General features: G+C 42.2%; 1 protein-coding gene across 1 annotated transcript; it reads right to left on the reverse strand.

Moving 5' to 3' along the window:
- Window positions 1-443: 443 nt before the first annotated feature.
- MFAP3L (microfibril associated protein 3 like) lies at window positions 444-19,154 on the reverse strand. The gene is made up of 2 exons (XM_081134117.1): window positions 18,732-19,154; window positions 444-6,043 (listed from the first exon to the last, which is right to left on the reverse strand). Exons 1-2 carry the CDS (start codon window positions 19,024-19,026, stop codon window positions 5,109-5,111), a joined length of 1,230 nt encoding a protein of 409 aa, XP_080990243.1. The 5' UTR covers window positions 19,027-19,154; the 3' UTR covers window positions 444-5,108.
- Window positions 19,155-19,366: the final 212 nt, after the last annotated feature.

Consider the following 19,366-nt stretch of genomic DNA (forward strand, 5'->3'; position numbering starts at 1 on the left):
GCCTTTCCCACTTGGTAGTCTCCTTTCTTGTTCTGCTTACATGTCTCATCTGAGAGGAATTCAGCTTTCAAAGCTTACTGATTATCACAGGAAAAGACATACTTAGCATGTTAGATTTGGCCTGGATTGGGTGTTGTCTGGGTGTTTCGTGGCAGATCTATTACTCATGCCTGCTCCCAGGGAAAGTTTTGTGTATGTGAGTTTCCTGATATTTCTGGGTTCTTTTCAGTAAGCTTGACGTTACATGTCAAAAATTATTTCCTGATATAGATAAAGGTAAATTGCTATGAAGTTTGTCAGGATGAAGCTACTGTTTCTGAATTTGGATAAAGTTTGTAGTGTTACATAAAAATTATTTCATTTTCCACTAAGATATGCTTCAGCTGCAAAAGGTAGGGAAAGACTTGACTACAGATTAAGTCAGGCCACAATGACATGCCCGTTAGGTGGACACGACACACATTCAGCATGCCTGTGCAAACCCTTTATTAAAGCAACAATCAAAATACAGGATGAATCACATGTTTTTTTTTCTAGTATATCATCAACTTAATTATCAGTCATTTGTTTCCATATTTAAATTATTTTTAAAAAGTGAACATTTATCATTCACAAAATCACCAGTTTGACATTTCCACCCAGGTAAATTTTTTTATTTTCCAGTTTTAACAAAGGATATCCAGAACTAGATATACAGTGAATTGAACAGAAATACAAGCATCTTCTTTGACCTAACTCACTGTAGGCAGCACTATGGTGTCAGAGAGATATATTTGAAGGCTTTTTGTTACTGGTTGAATATAAATGATTCATGCCAAAATATATTTAGAACTATTTGTTTTCTAGTTTCACATTCTTTAAAAGCTTTGATTTTGATTGTGGTATTCTAAGTATTAGCCTCCTTAAAATGATATCTCTTTAGAATCTTAAAGACCCTTGCTACCCTCGTGTGATATTTTTTTGTATAAGAAACACTCAGTCCTTTGGAAAACATTGTAAGCACTTCTGTTTTGATTTTTTTTGTCCCCACCACTGATTTATTTAATCCAAACCTGATTAATCACTGTAGAAACCCTAAGAAAGTCATTAGGAAAATGAACTTTGTTATCTACAGAAGGATTTTTAAATGAATAGGTGAATGTAAAAATGACTAATCTTGAAGCTATCAGGTGCTCAAAATACGTGTGGGAATATACAATGAGATCCGGTAGGTATTTAAAGAGTACAATAAATTTGTTTAAAAAGCAAGAATAGAAATAGGAGTAATAATCTTAAGGGACTGCCAAAAGGATATGCGAAGAAGATAGGTAAAGGTTAGTAGTTGAACTGTGCTGGGTATAAAATAGAGTATCTGAAGGAGAAGTTAAATGCTACATTTCCTTACCAAATTTAACACTGAGAGGAAATCCCCCCTTAACAGGACCATAGAGGCTGCAATTTCAGAGTTCCAGCACTGACACAACACTGTATTTCCATTCACTGATAAAAGGTGTCTGACTTTCCTCTGTGAAACGCTCCCTACGTGGCTGGGATTGGTGTTTCTACACTTGGCTCGTGTTGGCTGCACTACGTGGAGAGTGTGCCTGTACAAAACATGCAAATATTCGTTGTGCCTCACGTTTTTTTCATGTGCTAAAGAGGTGAGCGGATCTTAGATCACTAATAAATAACAATCCAAGCATTAGATTTAAAACAGGTTATTAGTCCATTAAATAATTTACAGAGCCAGAGTTGAATTCCATTTTTCCATTAAGTTGCTTTCTTATCTCACACTTGCCCTTTAAAGGGAAGCTTAAACAACATACACACCTAGAATGAACAAACGATAAAAAAGAAAAAGAAAGGAAGGGGACTCCAGAATCCACTGTGAGTGATGGCAGGTCTCTTAGCCTTAGTTTTGGAAAAAAGGAATGCTCGTGGCATCTGAGACAGATCATTCTCGATGTAATCACACAACACAATAATGCCTGGTATGGGTGAGAACATTCACATATTTTCAGTGATTTACTGTACATCAGGTATCACATTTAGTTCCTAGAGATTTTAGTCAAGTATTAGTATTTCTTTTTACTAAGTATGATATACAAAAAGATGAGGAGAGATGTGCCCTAAAGATATGAAAATATAATATATTAAACAAAACCACTATAAATTACATAGATTTATCAGTATAAAATTTTTTTCCATTTAGAATAAATACCATCCAAGTTTGAAGATCGTCTACATGAATTACATACGCATACATATCTGAATCATTTTCAGAATTTCAAGAAAAAAGTTGCTAGAGATATAGCCAGATGACTCAGAAGCCAGAAATTGTTTGATTTTGAGCATGACTACATATGACCCAAAGAACATGGCTTGGGATTTAGTGTTAAGTTTTTTAAACTGCCCAAATGGGTTTGACATGTCTGTTGTGTGTGTGCGAGCGCGCGCACACACACACACACACACAGAGCCATACGTCTATGAATTCTATGAAGCTGAACAGTTTAATTTACCTTTGAAAATCAGCTGAACTTCACCAGGTCTTCTACATTTCATAGTCTAGCAGGAGAACCTTTCTCATTTTGTAAAGAAGCAACAGGATGGATAGGAAGAGTGTAGAATTTCTGGAAGGAGAAATCTCTGTTGTAAGCCAACCTTTCTTTATTGGCTTTTATTATATCAAGAGCTTTTTGATGCTTTCCAGAGGGGGAACATTTTGAAAATCTATATGATCTCCCGTCTAAAGAAGCTAAAAGCAAAATGGAAACATTCTTTGGTCACACATTTCTGCTCCTGCTTCATAAAAAATTTGCCCATTTTAAACTTTTTACCCTGAATCAATGTCTAGGTGAAACAGATGCCTTCTCCTGTAATTTTCATGTGGAAATGTGCACAGGGGTTTGGTTGGAATAAAAACGGAATACATTGAGAAAAAGTTCACACAATACCACACAATGAGCTTAAGTCTCTCTGTTTTGGGAATACAGATCCCAGTAAGAATTTGTTGACCTCCCTAACAAGTGAAAAATGTTTGTGTTCTAAGAGTTGGAGATAAAACTTTTCTGCAACCCAGATGCTTAAAATCCCAGTCAAGACAGCCCAATCAGGAATCATGGTTTCTCTTGATTGCTCACTACTAACTTCTTCACCACCCAAGATGCCAGCACAAGGGATGCCTGATCAAACTCCATGTCTTGTGAGACTGCCTACCACATCAGTTAGCTATGAATAAAAAACCCCTCAAAACATTTCTAAGGCCAAACCCACTACCCTCAGCTACAGAGCCAGATGCATTTGCTGTAAAGTTTAGACAGCAAAAGCATCCAACCTCACGTACCCATTTCTGCCCCTAATATTGCTTGTCTCTTGCTATGCAGGCGTCTGTGAGAGATTACAAACTTTCCATAAAACTTAAATGTCTGAGCTGGAAGGGATCTTGTGATCCATCAGGTACAACCCCTATATTTTGCAGGTGAAAAAGATGAAACCCCAGAATAGAGAAGGGAACTGTCCAAGGTCACTCATCCAGATAGTGACAGTGAGGACTACACTTCTGCATCTGCTCTCTCATTACCAATGTGGTCCACATGACGGCCAATGTCATGACCCCATCACTGGATGTGGCCATGACCCTTATACCTCCTTTCAGGTTAGTGTCTCCCTGCTCCTAAGTGAAAACCAAATAACACCAATTGTTCTCACCCATGATTAAATCCTAACGGTAGAAGTGGTCAAATGATTAATTTGGGGGGGGGGGTGGTGCAGGGAGAAGATCCACAACTTACTTAAAATGCTATGATTTTTGAAAATCGTTGCATTTATCTGAGTAAGTAATGCAGCATAAACAATGTTAGGTGAACCCAGAGATATAAGTGACAATCTTTAGAGTAACTGTGAAAAGAACAAGGCTGATAATATTGGTTTGGTTCTGTGAGAGAATGAGACCATTTAAATGGTGCTCAGAGCTCATCAAGTCTGCCCCCTTTGATACATAAGGAAACTGAAACCCAGGCTTGCCCAAAGCCAGGCAGCTGGTTATTGGCACAGTCGGGTAAAGTGTTGGCCTTTGGATGACTAGTTTTGTCTTTTGTTTATAACATAATTCTGCCTTGCATATAACTGCTTTCTTGTGAGACTAAAACATAAGTCCTTCTGGGTAGCCAATATTCTACAACCTACAGGGAGTCATCAGATGCCTCTGACTTTGGAAGCAATACATTTTCCAGATAAAGAATCAGTTTTTGTTTGGAAGATGATGTTACTTAAATGTAAAAACAGCAGTTTTCACGGGTATGATGGATATACCCAACCTTTTATCATCCCCCCCCCCCAATCCCCTTTCCTCAGCCAAAGGCTCTCACAATCAGACAGGTAAACACATTTTCATTTGGCTATTAAAGTGCTAATTCCTGGGCAAAGTTTTTCTCAGTTTCACAACAGCAGCTTCATTGGAAACAAGTAAAAATCAAGGTATGAAAACACACCTGGGAAATAACAGAAATAAGGAGCCTAGTGACTACTCTGGAACATTACAAACGACTTAAAGATATCAGCCTGGTACTGGTGGCTGACACCAAAGCCTCTGAGGTAAATGTTCTAGGGGAAAACGGGGACAAAGAAGACTAGACCAGAAAGAGCAATTAGTATTAATATAACACCTACTCCCTTGCAAGGGAGCAGTGAAAGGAGTAAAGACAGAAGAAAGTGCAACAAACCCATATACGTGCATTTGCTATTGCAGCAGACCTCTAATTTTTCAAAAGAAAAGCAATGCCATGTGCGTTGGACAGGGCTCTTGAACTCAGAATTTATCTTACAGGAGTGTACTCTTTGCCGAAAGGGCATCACCAATTAAGGTATTTGGCAGAGAATCGTCTCTAAAACTCGTATCACGTGGACAATATCATCAATCCTGCACCCTGATGTTTCCCACATCCTTTCCTACCGGGGAAGATGCAGTCACGTGAACTGCGCGCAGGTCCTTCCCCTTTACAAGGACATCACTCCTACCTAAGGGGTGAGAGTCTCCTGGTAAGGCTTAGTGGCAAGTGCGTACTACATCTGGACTACCAGGGGCAGCCCCTGATTTTCTGGATATGCATAGCTTTTCAGAGTTGAAATTAGACATGGCTTTCATAAATAATGCAGGTGTTTCTGTCGTGTGCCCCTGCCAGCTCTGCGGTTTCCAGGTGGGCTGGTGGCAGGACTCGATCTGATACCTCGACAGGCGTGGGCTCTTCAGACGTCAGCTCGGTGGACGTCACATCTGTAGAGGGCTCTACAGTTTCTGGGGAACGCTCCGCTGACGGTTCTGTCTCCTCTTCGTCTTTGCCTTCTTCAAACTGTACCCCCTCTTGGTCGCCCACGTGATCTTTTTTGGCCTGTGGGTGCACGGACACCTTGATGGCAATCTGCTGAGGCTGTTCGTGCAGGGACGAGGCGTCGGAGTCGGCGGTGGGGGAGTCGCTTCGCTTCAGAGAGTTTCGGATCGTGTACACCTCGTCCTGGTCCGCGGCCTCCTGGCCCTCCGGGGTGTGCTGCACGAAATTCTGCCCCTGCTCCTCCAGCCTCACCACTTCCATGATCTCTTCCATGATGGTCCTGCAGTTCATGATGAGGGGCGGCAGAGGCACGCTCCTGGCCAGCTCTTCAATGTAGCGGGCAAACTCCATGGTTTTGAACTGGGTGACTTTGGCAAGCTCTAGGGTTTTGGCCGAGGTGATGATGGGGATCCGCTTGGCGATCTCGAATGCCTTCTGCAGCTTCTCTGCGCCTTCTGTCCTAAAGAACTCGTTGATGGCCTTCTCGGTCTTCTTCAGGTGGCTGCTCATCATGCACAGGCGGGTGATGTTGAGGACGATGACCACGGTGAAGGCCACGAGGCACACGACCATGTAGTAGACACCCATGTCTCCAGAGGTGAAGATGACTCGCAGGGTCACCGTGTTGTTCACGATGCCATAGGCATTGGAAGCCACACATGTGTATTTCCCTCGGTCTGAAAAAGACACCCTGGTGATGTTCAGGAGGCCGCCCTCGTGCATCTGCCACTTTCCTGTCGGAAAAGAGAGATCATCAATCAAAGAAGGACGTACGGTTCCCACTGACGGGACCGCGAGCTTGCACGTTACTAAAGCCACCAGCTATGAACGACAGCAGCAGTGCACCTTTATGCGTGCCGGGCATCGACAGGCATGAACTACTTTAATCTTCACAACTCTGTGGGGCAGGTACTGATACTAGCCCCATTTTAGAGGAGCACAAAACCGAGGCACAATTAGATTAGACCACCTTCCCAAGGTCACCCGTTTGGAAGTAGTAGAGCTAGACAATGTACCCAAGTTCAAGAGGCTGTACTCGTAGTTGTTTTTTTTTTTTAATTCTCATCTGAGGATATTTTTTCCATTGCTTTTCAGAGAAAGTGGGGGGGAGACATCGATGTGAGAGAGACACATCGATTGGTTGCCTCCCATACGTGCCCTGACCAGGGCCAGGGATCAAGCCTGCAACCAAGGTATGTGCCCTTGGCCGGAATCGAACCTGGGATCCTTCAGCGTGCAGGGCGACGCTCTAACCACTGAGCAAAACTGGCTAGGGCAAGAGGCTGTACTCTTTAAACCACCAAACCATACTGTGTAAATTTCACATCCTAGTGAAAAATAAGAAAAATAAACAATCTGGAAAATATTGTGCTCTTACTAGATAATTACTTACCTGTAGCATCTGATTTTCTAACCTGCCTGTGAGCATGATTCTACTGAAGATATGTTCTCTGGGGAGTTTAATGCTTCCCAGAATATAAAGTAGTTTAGGACCAACATAAAATCTGGAGCAAATCAATTAAACTGTAATTGTTTACCCAGGTTTCTCATATTTGACATTGAAGTTATCCTCGTATGACCTCAGTTAATTAAAACATATGCCACTCATTTTGAGAAGTTCCAATGAATTGTCTATACTACTTAAAGTTATGTTAACAACGTGAAGATTCGGAGGCTGGGTATGAATTAGTGTCAGTTTGTTTTAGCCTTGCAAATAAATTATAGACCCACCAAAATGAAAATAAACCTCACACGATAGAGTGCATGTTGGTAAGAGCAATTCTTCCTTCCCTTTCTGGCCTGGAAAGGACCTAGTATTGCCCTGAGAATGAGGTTCTGAGTTGAGCAAAAGTCCTTAGTTGGGGTTAATTCTTAGTCCGTCTGTATACCCGCAGGTCAGAGGACCCCTGGACAACATGATACTACATCTGGCTTGTGGGTCTTGGGTCTGAGCCTTTCTATAATCCTATCCCCACCTAACTACACTGTCCTGTAGAGAATGGAGGGCCCAGGTCAGGCCTCGTGGGAGTTCTAAGGAACAGAGCAGGTAGGTATTCCTCCATAAAAGCACTCCATTCCCTCAGCCAACCAGAGGAACTTCTCCTGAGAGACGGGACAATTTCACATGTAGTTTCCTTTTAAGTACCTAGTATTGCGTTGTATCTTTACTCATTTCTTCCCTCCTGGCAGTGACTTTTAATTCTAATTAAAAGTCTGACATTTACCAAAAGCAACAAGCAAAATGTTCCTTATTTAAACTTGTGAGCCCATATGTCACCAAGGTCTCAGGGGACTGAGGAATAAGAAAACGGAGGGCCTTCGTTATTCCACCGTTGTTCCCCTACTGCACGGTGACTACAGTCCAGCAAATATTCTTAAGGAAGCGAGCAGGAGCCGAGAGGCGCCTCCTGGGGGCCTACAGTCCCCCGGACTTGCTCACCGTGGTGAATCTGGCGGGATGCCCTTAGTAGATGCTGTCACATTACTTTGCTTTCTGAAAGAACATCTGTGAAGAGTGGTTCCTGGTGTCCCTGACTAACCTTTTTCTAACAATTCAGCCAGTGTGTTTTCCCCAAGAGTATAAAACACTGGTTTGGAAAATCTAGCGAATTCTCAGTCTCTGTGAATGTGAAAATAAACAAACCCAGCGCCCAGTCTGTGACATTTTCTCCCATTCGGATGGGGCAGGGGCAAGCCTCCCACCCCTTCCATTCCCTGAACCTGAATTTTGATACTTTTACTGCAGATTTATCCAAATGTATAATAACAGGAGGCAAGGGAAACTATGAATTTATTTTCTTAAAATTTGCATGTATCATAAAAGTAGACTACAGCAGGCATAGGGAAAAATAAAACTCTAGTTGAGTGAAAGCTTATTATAGATATGGGAGGTAATGGGTTCCAGGGATTACAGACTAGGCTCATGTTTACCTTCCTTCATCTGTAAGAAAATACAACAGGAAACAGAGTGGAAGAGGGTGAGAAGGTGAGGTTATTTGTGTGGGAAAGATTAGCATCAATTTATTCATCTCCTAATCTCCCCATTGCCACTCCTTTTACGGAGGAATTAATCTGTAAATACAAGGATAGACTAGTCTGAACCTGGGTGCAGAAGAACAAAAGCAGGATAGAACACTAACCTAAGGAGGCAGCCATCAGACCGTAACATAAACAGCCTTCTCCTCACACCTACATAATAATTTTAGTCATAATCTGCTTTAGACACATGAAATGCAAAATACATATTAGTTACAACATACTAATGCTTTCCTCTATTTAAAGATGTTTCTGAACTTAAATTTTATAGCTATTTTCAGGCATATCTGTAATTGTGCGCTGACATGTGCTTATCTATTCTGGACCCAAGAGATTCAATGCAGATTAGAATTTAAGACATTTCAGAAGTTTCTTATCACACTGTGAAAAAAGGCACAGTTTGGAATCGAACACAACCTCAGTAGGTGACACTTGTGGCTCATTTTAGGGAGAAAAAAAATTTTTTTCAGCAGATATTTACTTAACAACCTGTTGTGCTGCTTAGCCCAGGACAGTGGGTCCTTAGACTAACATCGTTTATATACTTTATTCAATCATTAATTTAATTTGTTCTTGAATTCTGAAGCCCAGCTATGTATCTGTGAAGTGACTATATTTGCTTAACTATAAACTGACAAAAATCAATCTATGTTACGATCCTAAAACACTTGGCCTATTACCTATAATATGAGCTGCAACACCCTAGTTCAATGACTGGGACCACTTATTTCTCCGCCAGCAATTTCCTGTTTCCAGCCTAAGACAAGGACACCAAGACACCTCTTTAGTTTTTGGTCCTTTACTAGGTTCTTCTTGAAACAAGTATCATACTTATTTTATGGGTTAAGGTGATATTATTGACGTTTAGGCTTCCTCTCAGGTATGATATAGTAAAATGAATGTAAGACCTGGATTAAACATCCTATTATCAGATCACAAAGCCCAGTCTTTGGGAGCCAACACACACACACACACACACACACACACACACACACACACACTATGATGTCAGAAGAGCAAGGATTTTGAACTCAAAGGTGATGTACGTCTGTCTGGCTTCTTTTTTTAAAGGCTGATACATTCCTTCCTTCCTGGGAATTAAGACTCTAAATAATGCCTCTCAGACTCAGCTTGACCTCTGACTAATGGTAAAGAATCCTGCATGTTCTACTGTCACACGAACCCCTAGAAACTATGAAGATGGCACAAAACTTCACTTTGGGGGTCCTCCCATATCAGCTCTGAGCCCAGGCCCGTGCAGAATCTCCACAGGGTACCTGCCCAGCCAGCATCATCTTGAGAACATTCTTCTGTGCTGCACAGAACCATTCACCTTGGTCTATAAAGATCTTACCCCAAGACTCATTCTGGACTGGCCCCAACTTCAGCTGTCAGAAAATGAAGTAAAAACGCCCCAGTGCTATGCGTACAAAGCAGGTATGCACAGTGCTGTTCCTGTGAGTCCTGAACTGTAACTGAGTGGGGGTGTCAAAATGAGGCACTGGATTTTCATTAAGTTGCACCAACAAAAACCTAAAGTGTCAGCAGCCAATGCTAAGCCAGTTCTACATGCAATGATTTTAAATAAAATAAAACAGGCTGCTGTTTACCCACCACTTTCTGAATACAACACAAAAGATTCCGTGTAATCCTGACCGCTCTTGACGTCGTTCATGCCCACCCTATGCCTTGCTCAGACTGTAGCTCCCCCTTCGGAACGCCCTTCCTTCATCCCCCCTCTTCCCACTCTGGTCCTGTAAGGTGACACACACCTGAAGGCCAGGCCGAAACACTCACACAGCAGGAGGAGCCTTGAAAAAAGCAGCCGGACAGACTCGAGTTTGGCCAGGAACCTGAACTGGAGTCTCCCCCCACCCCCAGGTACAGAATCACACATGAAAACCACCCACACATGAACAAAAGTGTTGTAGTGACAGACTCTCCTTTGCAGAGAGAAAAGCTAACAGGCGTTATTTCTTAGCCGTGCCACAGTGTGTGTTAATGCTGCACAGCAAAGCTCACATTTTCAGAAGGTCAGCGGTCTTTTTTTGAATAAATTTCCTATATACCAGGTTCCATACTAGACTGTGCAAATGCAAAGATGATGCCTGACTGAGAAAACCATCCAGGCCAAAGCGGGACACAGACTCCAACAGGTAACTGGGGGGCCCCTGGCCCAGGGCCGTGGGGTGGAGAAGGCAGCAGTCTGGACAGGCTTCCTAGAGAGGCCTGAGGAGCTCACCGGGGCCGGGGCCAGGGCCGGGGCCAGGGGCAGGGGCAGGGCCAGGGCCAGGGGCAGGGCCAGGGCCAGGGCCAGGGGCAGGGGCAGGGGCAGGGCCAGGGCCAGGGGCAGGGCCAGGGCCAGGGCCAGGGCCAGGACCAGCTGGAGTGCTGCAGGCAGGCAGGAGGACAGGATACAGAGAAAGGCCTTTAAGGCCAGAGGGGGGTGGCTGGTGGGAGGGGGGAACACGTGAGCAAAAGAGGCAACTCGGTGTACACTCCTGTAGCTGACAAACTATTTTCTAAAATCCAGAAGGGCTAGGGTAGGGACAAGGCTCGAGAGGAAAGCAAGGCGAGAATATTCAAGAGCTTAATATAGTTATGCTGCGAGCGAACAGGAGCCCCTTGTTTTACATGACTTTCCCCTGGTTTCATATCTGAAGGTGCCTCTGTGCCTGGAAAGCTGTCTTCCTTCCCCACTCCAAGCCCCGGCCTCACACATCCTGAGCCCAGCGGAGACACCACCTTGGCATCTGACCTTGTTCCCCGAGAAGCTGCTCTGATCCCTGCTTAAAACAGTGGGGAGGGTGGAAGCGGAAGAGGGCATAAAGGGGACAAAGTGATGGAAAGAATTAAATTAAATTAAAAATTAATTAATTAATTAAACAACAATAACAGCAAAAAACAGTGGCGAAAGCCTCGAAGTCCAGAAGCAGATGCCAGGAAATGTGGGAAATTTAAAAGTAAGTTGGAAGTCATTTCAAATCAGTGAGGAAAGAATATTGGGATAATCAACTACTCATCTGAAAGAAAAGTTAAATTCCTACTTTATGTGACACGTAAAAATAAATTCCAAGTACTCTGATGATTTGAAATTAAAAGTATAAAATTAATAAAGGATATTAAAACATTTTTTATAACCTTGGAATAGGAAGGCTTTTTAAAGTGTTTCAAGATTCACGGAAACTGTAAAGAAAAACATTAAGGGATCTAATTTCTCCCATATAAAATATGCCATACTAAAGTTAAAAGCAAATGACAAAGTGGGAGAAAATTCTAGAATATTTGACAAATGCTTAATAACTGCAAGATATAAAAAATTCCTACAAATCAAGATAACCCAAAAGAAAAAAAATGGGGAAAAGATATGAATGGATAAGGCATAGAAAGAAAGAAATGAAAATGGTATCGAAGTATTAAAAAAACCCACCAATGATTAAATTATAATTAAAATGTAAAGGGACTGATTTTTAAAAACATAACTTTTCCACGTTTCAGAGTGCCAAATAATCGGGGGGTGACATTAAGTACACACTATGTTTCTAAGAGAACAGAGAAAGGGACACCCCCACACTGCAGGTGGGAGTTGGGTTGGTAAAACCCTTTGGGAGGCTGATTTAGAGAAATCCCTCAAAATTTAAAATGAATGCAATCTACAACCCATGTTTAGACTTGAAATTCTTCAAATCAGCCAAGCCTAGATTGACTGGGAAAATATTAATGAATGTAAGAAAATCAAGGTAGTGAAAAATATTTCTTTCCAGACTAGTTTTTCTTTTCGGGGACATAGTTCTAGAACTTTCCTCCTTTGACAACATTCTCTGGGAGAAGCCATAACCTCAGTCCCATCCGGGAAGGTGGCTGACCTGGTACCATGGTGCTCACCACGGGGCGTGCACGTACACACGGGGGGAGGTCACTCGAGACAGCGCAACGTCACGTCCACAGGACATGTCAGGAAGGCCATCCAGCAATGAGAAGTGGACCAACAGCATGGCACGGCTACAGTGAAACCTGTAACTGTCAAGAAATCCTATGGTATGGGGGTTACAGTGACTCAACATAAAACCAACATATGGCGCCAGATCAGAGCCATCACTCATGCAAACAGCTTCTGACCCAAGTCTTGCTGTACAGAGATGAGCTGCACCAACACTTTCTGGAACTGAAGAACCCCGAGGACAGTGAGCGCACAACCTAGAGACACTGTAATTACAGCTTTTCTCCAAATACCATGTCCACGGAAATCCTAAATCTTTCCAGCTTTTCCTGAGGATCACTGAGCGTTAAAAATTAACATTATACCCAAATAAATGCTAAGCTCTTAGAATTTCTCTGAAATTACTTATTAGAAGAGAAGGATTTCTTTTGCCTTAGTTCTGTGAATGTGTAAGCAAACTGATGTATGGTTTGCCCATATCCCCAGCGAGTGGTATAAGAAGATTAATACTCTGTTTACAACCCCATTTAGATACTTAGGCTCTTAAGCTCCTCACACCCATGCTTTTCAAGAAGGAAGCGTTCAAGCTGCCAAAACAAGTAGGTTATTTTCCTGAAGCCAACTTAAATAGACACTCTTCAAGAAAGAACAAAATGCACTGTGGGTCTGCGGTGACAAGTGTGGCCCTTGTTTTCCACTATGTGAAATATAGGCTACTGCAGTGACAGGATCCACGCCTTTTTACAAAACATAATTGAAAACAAATTTAGCACTGCATGCCTGCACCGATTACAGGGCCTCTGCAGCACACGAGGGCTCCTTAACGTCACCGCAGTCAGGTTATAACCTTGCAAGCTACAAGGGCTCTTGTGTCCTCCCTCCCCAATTCTCCCCAGGGACCTCTTCAAAGAGTACTACTAGGGCAGCTCCAAGGAGCCAGCTAGGGCAACACAGGCTTAGCTCAGCTTTCAGCTCAGCAAGGTGGGGTGGAAGGACTGTGCTGTTCAGGGCCTGCACTTCTGCTCTGCTTAAAGGTAGGAATAATATCTGAAAAGAACCTATATTTTCATTTCCTGGTAAAGGAAACATCTGCTGCTCCAGCTAATTTGATCTGGTAATCTTAATTCTTTAAAAAGTGCCAAGCATGTAATTCCATGCAGACTAGCAGGAGTCATGTCTGACGGTAGCCGTAGCTGGCCTTCCAAGACAAGAGCACCCTACCTACACTGGGTCCATATAAAAAGATTATGTTTTGGGAATCTCATGTGTCATCCTTACCTGAGACAGATCTTGAAGGGTCTTTTCGTGGCTAAGACTAAAGCATTCTGGGTTCACATTCCAAATGGAGCGCAACTCGTTTAAAGAAACACTTACAAATGGTGGTTCGTCACCAAGTTGGCCCTTAACATGACTCAATTTGGAAAATAAATCAAAGTACCATAAATTAAACCGCTTTTATGGCAAAATACACTATGGGTTCAAACTGAAGATCTACTTTGCAATGACTCTTTAGTTGGTCAAGGAGTGCTTCTTTGGGTCAGACCAGGCTTTTTGCACTTGGGCACTCGATAATTCTTTGTAGGGGTCTATCCTGTGCGTTGTGGGCAGTTTAACAGCATCCCTGGAAGCACTGGGCTCAGCAAATGTAAAGTTCATCCTGTGCATAATATACTTTGTAATTTCCATACACGCTGCTTTTTCAGGGACAGCAGCATATTGGATATCAATGGGCACTGTGCATACAAAAGTGATATACCAGGAGAGGGCAGGCCTCTGCTCATGGAGAGGATCCCAAACTAGTTGCCATGGCAGTCACATGATTTTGAAATTTCAAATAACATTTAAGGGATATAAATTTTTTGTGTTTATTAAATTTTATTCAAAAGGTTGGGAAATTGAGGAAGAGAATAAGAAAGTTACCCAGAAAATTATTTCCTTTCTTTACAAAACAGAGATTTAGCTTGGCCGGGCGTGGCTCAGCGGTTGAGCATCGACCTAGGATCCAGGAGATCGGGGTTCGATTCCCGGTCAGAGCACATGCCCGGGTTGCGGGTTAGGCAGCCGATCAATGATTCTCTCATCATTGATGTTTCTATCTCTCTCTCTCCCCCTCCTTTCCTCTCTCTGAAATCAATAAAGATATATTTAAAAAAAAAAAGAGATTTAAGTGATTAAAATCTGATTGTGATGATATAGGACAATATCTCCAATAACAGCAGTTGCCATTTAGTGATAGTTTGGTATGTTCCAGGTACTATATTAAGCATTTATTACATAATAGTTTAAGACTCCCAAACTCACATGGTAGTAAAAAGAATTATCTCTATTTTACAGATAGGAGAACTGTGGCTCAGAAAAGTGAAGGAACTTGCTCAAAGAAAACTATTATACACTTCTTTGGAACTTCCAATAATATATTCATAATTCCATATATCTTAATGCCTTTTGATAAGTTGATTTTTAAAAATCTCTTAATGTACTAAAAGAGGAATTCAGTATAATATTTTCATAAGTTAACACACTACTTCTTGCTGACCTTAGAGGCAAAAGACAATTTACACTGAAGGCTGTGGGAAGTGACCTCTTTCCATAGATATTAAGTAGGGAGGTGATACACTACAGTGTTGAAACTTGACTGGCACAGCCTGTTGATGTCCTTTGCAGAAGTAGTTAAAAGGCAATTCATAGTCTATTCAAAAAATCTGAAAAGCAGAGAGAGAAAAACAATATGGAGATATAAGCTAAATGCAAAATGTAAAATGATGAATTCCACAGAGCTACAGTAGCAGTTGTGACAACTGTGGACATTGTGCAGTTCAGCTCAGTTACTCTGTGCATGTTTATTTCCAAAGATAATCCTTAATTAGTTTTGGTGACAGGATGTTACAAGAATATGGAAAACAAATCCACAGAAAGGTCTAAAACCTAACTTTAAGGAAGATTTTAATCGCTAACAAGCCAGACATGTTTACCAAGGCCTATACCAGCTGACTTTCTTGAAATGCTTGTTATGTGTCATCTGATAAAGGTGCTAATATGCATTTAAATGGTTTAAAGTCAGGGTAAGAAGCTGCAGCAAAAATGCACTGGCTAATTCACGTACCTGAAATAACTGGGACTTTTCTGTAATACTTCCTAACAACTATATATTTCTACTCACCTCTAGCAAGAAAACAATTGAAACCAGCACATTGTATGGCCACTTCTTGGCTATTCATGTGATTTGAATTCTGAGTTCTTTTTGTAATATGGTTGGGGCACCACCCCAAGCATGCCTTTTGGTGAACGCCAAAAAAAAAAAAAAAAAAAAAGTCTTCCTCCAGAAATAGATTGCACACTGGCCTCTCCTGATGCTGTGGAACTGAAGTGACAAGCACCAGGGAAGAAAAGTAAAGCAGCCGCTGCTCTGGCCAGTGACAGGAAAGAGCCCCATTCTCTCTAGGACGGGCAGGGCTGGCCCGCGTGATAGCTCTCTCACTCTTTCAGCATAAACGAGAAATGACATTTTTCCTTTCCTGGCTTATCACAAAGCAAAGGTAGTGTACTTCTGGAGCAAGTCGCCAGGTGATTTTGAATATGTTTGTGTCTACACGTCGCAGCATGCCTCCTAACGCTGTCCAGCTGTGCTGCTGCTGGTGGTTACGACGTCTTTCCTATCCAAGAGGGCGTCTCTCGTTCGCTCAGTCTGGGCTACATGCTCTTCAACATTTTTCACCTACTGAGACCTGAAGGATGAGCAGACGCCGGCTGGCCACACAGAGAGAATAAATACCAGCTTGACTGCACTGCGGTTGTGTAATTTCCTCTCCACTCACCTGGTCGCTCATCTGTACCCATGAGAATTAATAATACCTAACCGCCATGCGTATTGTAAAGATTAGAAATGATGCATGTGACTCGGTACAGGGGCTTCATCGATGGTAGTGATTGTTAATGAAAATTACTTCCATTTTGTTAGTTTGGCTTGAACAGTAGTCTACTGTGTCTAGGCAATGTTCCAGGATATTAGCATCATTTTTCATTCTATATTCAATCACCGCTTCGCTGAGTTATAAATGTAACACTGCTCTATTTAAACTTCTAGCCTATCAGCCTGAAAACTAAAATCTATGTCCGTGTTATAATATGGGCATTTTCTCCATTAGAAATGAAGGGTTAAAGACTATGGGTCCTCTAAGAGGCCATTCTAGGGGTAAAAATTCTGATATTTTATGATCAAGAGTGTTGTTCCTACTATTTCCTATGTTTTGCTTGGTTGTTAGGTACAATGTTTTTATATTGCCCTGTGTTGCTTATGTTCCGAAATTACTATAATTATGCATTGTAATTGCAAAAGCTGAGCTAGAACATCAGGTACTGGCATTATGAGTTCTTTTTAAAAAATCTATAGTGCATCTTCCTTAGGAGATTCCAAACAGCTAACTGATTTATCAGCAGGGCTGCTGGCTACAAATAGGATGGCAGGGCTCATCTGATACAGCAGTTAGTTCCGCGCCAAAGGCTTTCCGCCGGCTACCACGGTCTAGGGGTCACCGACAGGCTGCTACTACAGACCACCTGAGCAACCCCAAAGCAAAAAAATATGTAGCCAAATGTAACTTCCATCTGGTTCAACTTCCCAATACACGGATCATGAAGGCAAGATGGAGTCAATAGTTATTAGGACCTTTTCAATGAAGACATCACACGATCTCTTGGAAGCAGTAAGGTACTACTTCAGGACAGCACTCAATGTCGCAGCTCAGATGAAGGCCCCAATACCACGGTGTTCCCACGGCTTTCTCTCTCTCTAGGACTTAGGGGTTCAGTGGCTCAGTTCCAATTCTTTAAGACCCAGGGGTAACCTTTGCTCCAAGGTCCATGGGAAAGGTAGATTCAGGTCTGAGTTCTAGTTCCCCTCGATTCAGTCACCTGGATGTTCCTCGAAGTGGCCCGGCCCTGTAGAGAGACCTGATGAATTACAGGGGCCTGTGTGTGGGTGTGTGTGTGTGTGTGTGTGTGTGTGTGTGTTACCATGGTTACTGTACCTCTTCACAACTGTGATGTCACTTCCTTTTGCCTTATAATCTGGGGGGGAAGGCACTGAAGGAATGGAAACCAAATATGGGCTAAGGTGGTGCTGTCTCATTTTTCCACTGTCAGTAGTGAAGATTCCAGTCATAACCACTTAACAGCAGGACCCTGGGAAAATTTACGTAAAAGAAGGATTTGGATTACATTGTCCCAAGGTCCCCTCTAATTTAAAAAGTTTGTGCTCCCTTAATTTTACTTGGTAGGGAAAGAGTTCCACTCTTTCAGGTTAAACAGGCAGACATATATATGATGCCTAATATATAATATTTCCATTAAAGGGGAAAAGCTTATTTATGCTGTGCATCCTTGAATGGCTGACCAAAAGCCATGGAAATTAGAGCAGGACCATGGAACCTCAACCCCAGGGAGCTGGACTTTGAGCTGCCTTAACCATGAGGAGCACGGCTGTGAAATGTAAGTTTTCTTGGAGCAGAAACTCTTCTGGGGAATGTTCATTGGTTAAAGGGCTGTGGGATGGGAAGAACAATGTGAATGAAAGGCTGACAGAAACTAATAAGCTGGGATTTCAGAACAATGGTCTTTTAACTCCCTGGCCCCCAATCCTGTACTTGATCTCAAAGAAAATGCTTGTGGAAAATATATTAACTCCTTCAGGTCAATGGGATCAGGCTTGGGTGTTGAGACAATTACTGCTCACACCTAAAACAAGAAATGTACTGATTCCCAGTGACCCAATCAATGCTTTCCCTGCCTGGAAATTTCCCTGCAGTACACTCGGTGCTTAGGTAGGTGATTCACACGTTTTGGTCAGGGAAACTCACTTAATAAAATCCAAGCATTCTCCTATTAGTGCATGTTACATCTTGCCATTGCATTCTTCCTCCCTCTTGGCCTCAGTGGCAAGAGACAGCCTGGAAACTTCAGCCAGGCCTCCAGGAGCACAGAATGATCTCTACTTGGTGGCTGTGAACTTGCACAGAGACTTCTTTTAAGAAGTGTAGCCTTTCCATCCACAGTCCATGGATTAAACTGATATTTAACGATAAACAACTGCTACATTGTTTATTTGAGCCAGTTCCACGAAACAAAATAAAACTCTCTTTATAAATGGGACTTATATTTAAGGGAAAATCCGTTTCGCATTCTGTAACATTTTGTTCGCATTAAATTACAAAAGTTCCAAGAGGCCTTTTGAAAGACTTCAATGTTTGTCCTCTGTCTTCTGAGTCAAAGAGTGAAAAAAATGACTTACTGCTCTGAACCCTTAAGGATATATATTTCACTCTCTTGCCTCAGAAAGAAGACAAAATGAGATCTTTAAGTGACCAGAATAAGAACCACTCACATTCAAGGTGCTGGCTCCCCAGTCCGTGTTTATATTTTATGACATTTGACCCAAGTTTAAAACCTACCTTCCCCTCTCTCCTCATCTTCCTCTTCTTTCAGCAGCTTGCCGATGGAATTATACCACTTGAACTGTGGATTGGGGATGCCATTAACACTACAATTAATCAAGGCACTGTTCCCTTCCTTGACTATGATATGGTCAGTTCTGGCAATGATTACGGGCATGAAGCCGAAGACCAAGTCAGTGCCATTTAAAGTGCTGTTAGTCACACTCTTTGCAGTCGCTAGAGTGGATACTAGGATTAAAAAGGGCACAGAAGGTAGAATGCACACAGGCAGATGGCTCTTCAATCGATCCATCTTCTTTGCTTGCTCTGTAAGGCAACAGAGATGGTTTGCCAATGGAATCTTCTATCGGACAGCACGCTCTTCAGAGCAGGCCGTGGGGCAAACCTGTCTTGGATCCATAGAGTTGGTTCTTGATTAAGAACCTGTTAAAACAAGCACACCATACGTACATACATGTTAGTATTCATACTTAAAAAATACTTATAAAATGTTAGATACCCAGCTAAAATACAAACCTACGTAATTTTTAGACAACATACAAACTCAGATGTTCCAAATGTCGTCCCATTTTTCACAGGCATCATCGCGTATAACTGTTATTTTTGCTATTGACGTATACAGCTATTAGCAG

This window comes from Miniopterus schreibersii (assembly GCF_964146895.1).
Source record: "Miniopterus schreibersii genome assembly, chromosome: 4".
Classification (NCBI taxonomy): Eukaryota; Metazoa; Chordata; class Mammalia; order Chiroptera; family Miniopteridae; genus Miniopterus; species Miniopterus schreibersii.

Coding starts and splice junctions, on each gene's coding strand:
- MFAP3L (XM_081134117.1), bottom strand. CDS start 19,026: ATGGATCGATTGAAGAGCCATCTGCCTGTGTGCATTCTACCTTCTGTG. Junction 6,044..18,731: donor AGATGAGGAGAGAGGGGAAG/GTAGGTTTTAAA, acceptor CTTTTCCGACAG/GAAAGTGGCAGATGCACGAG.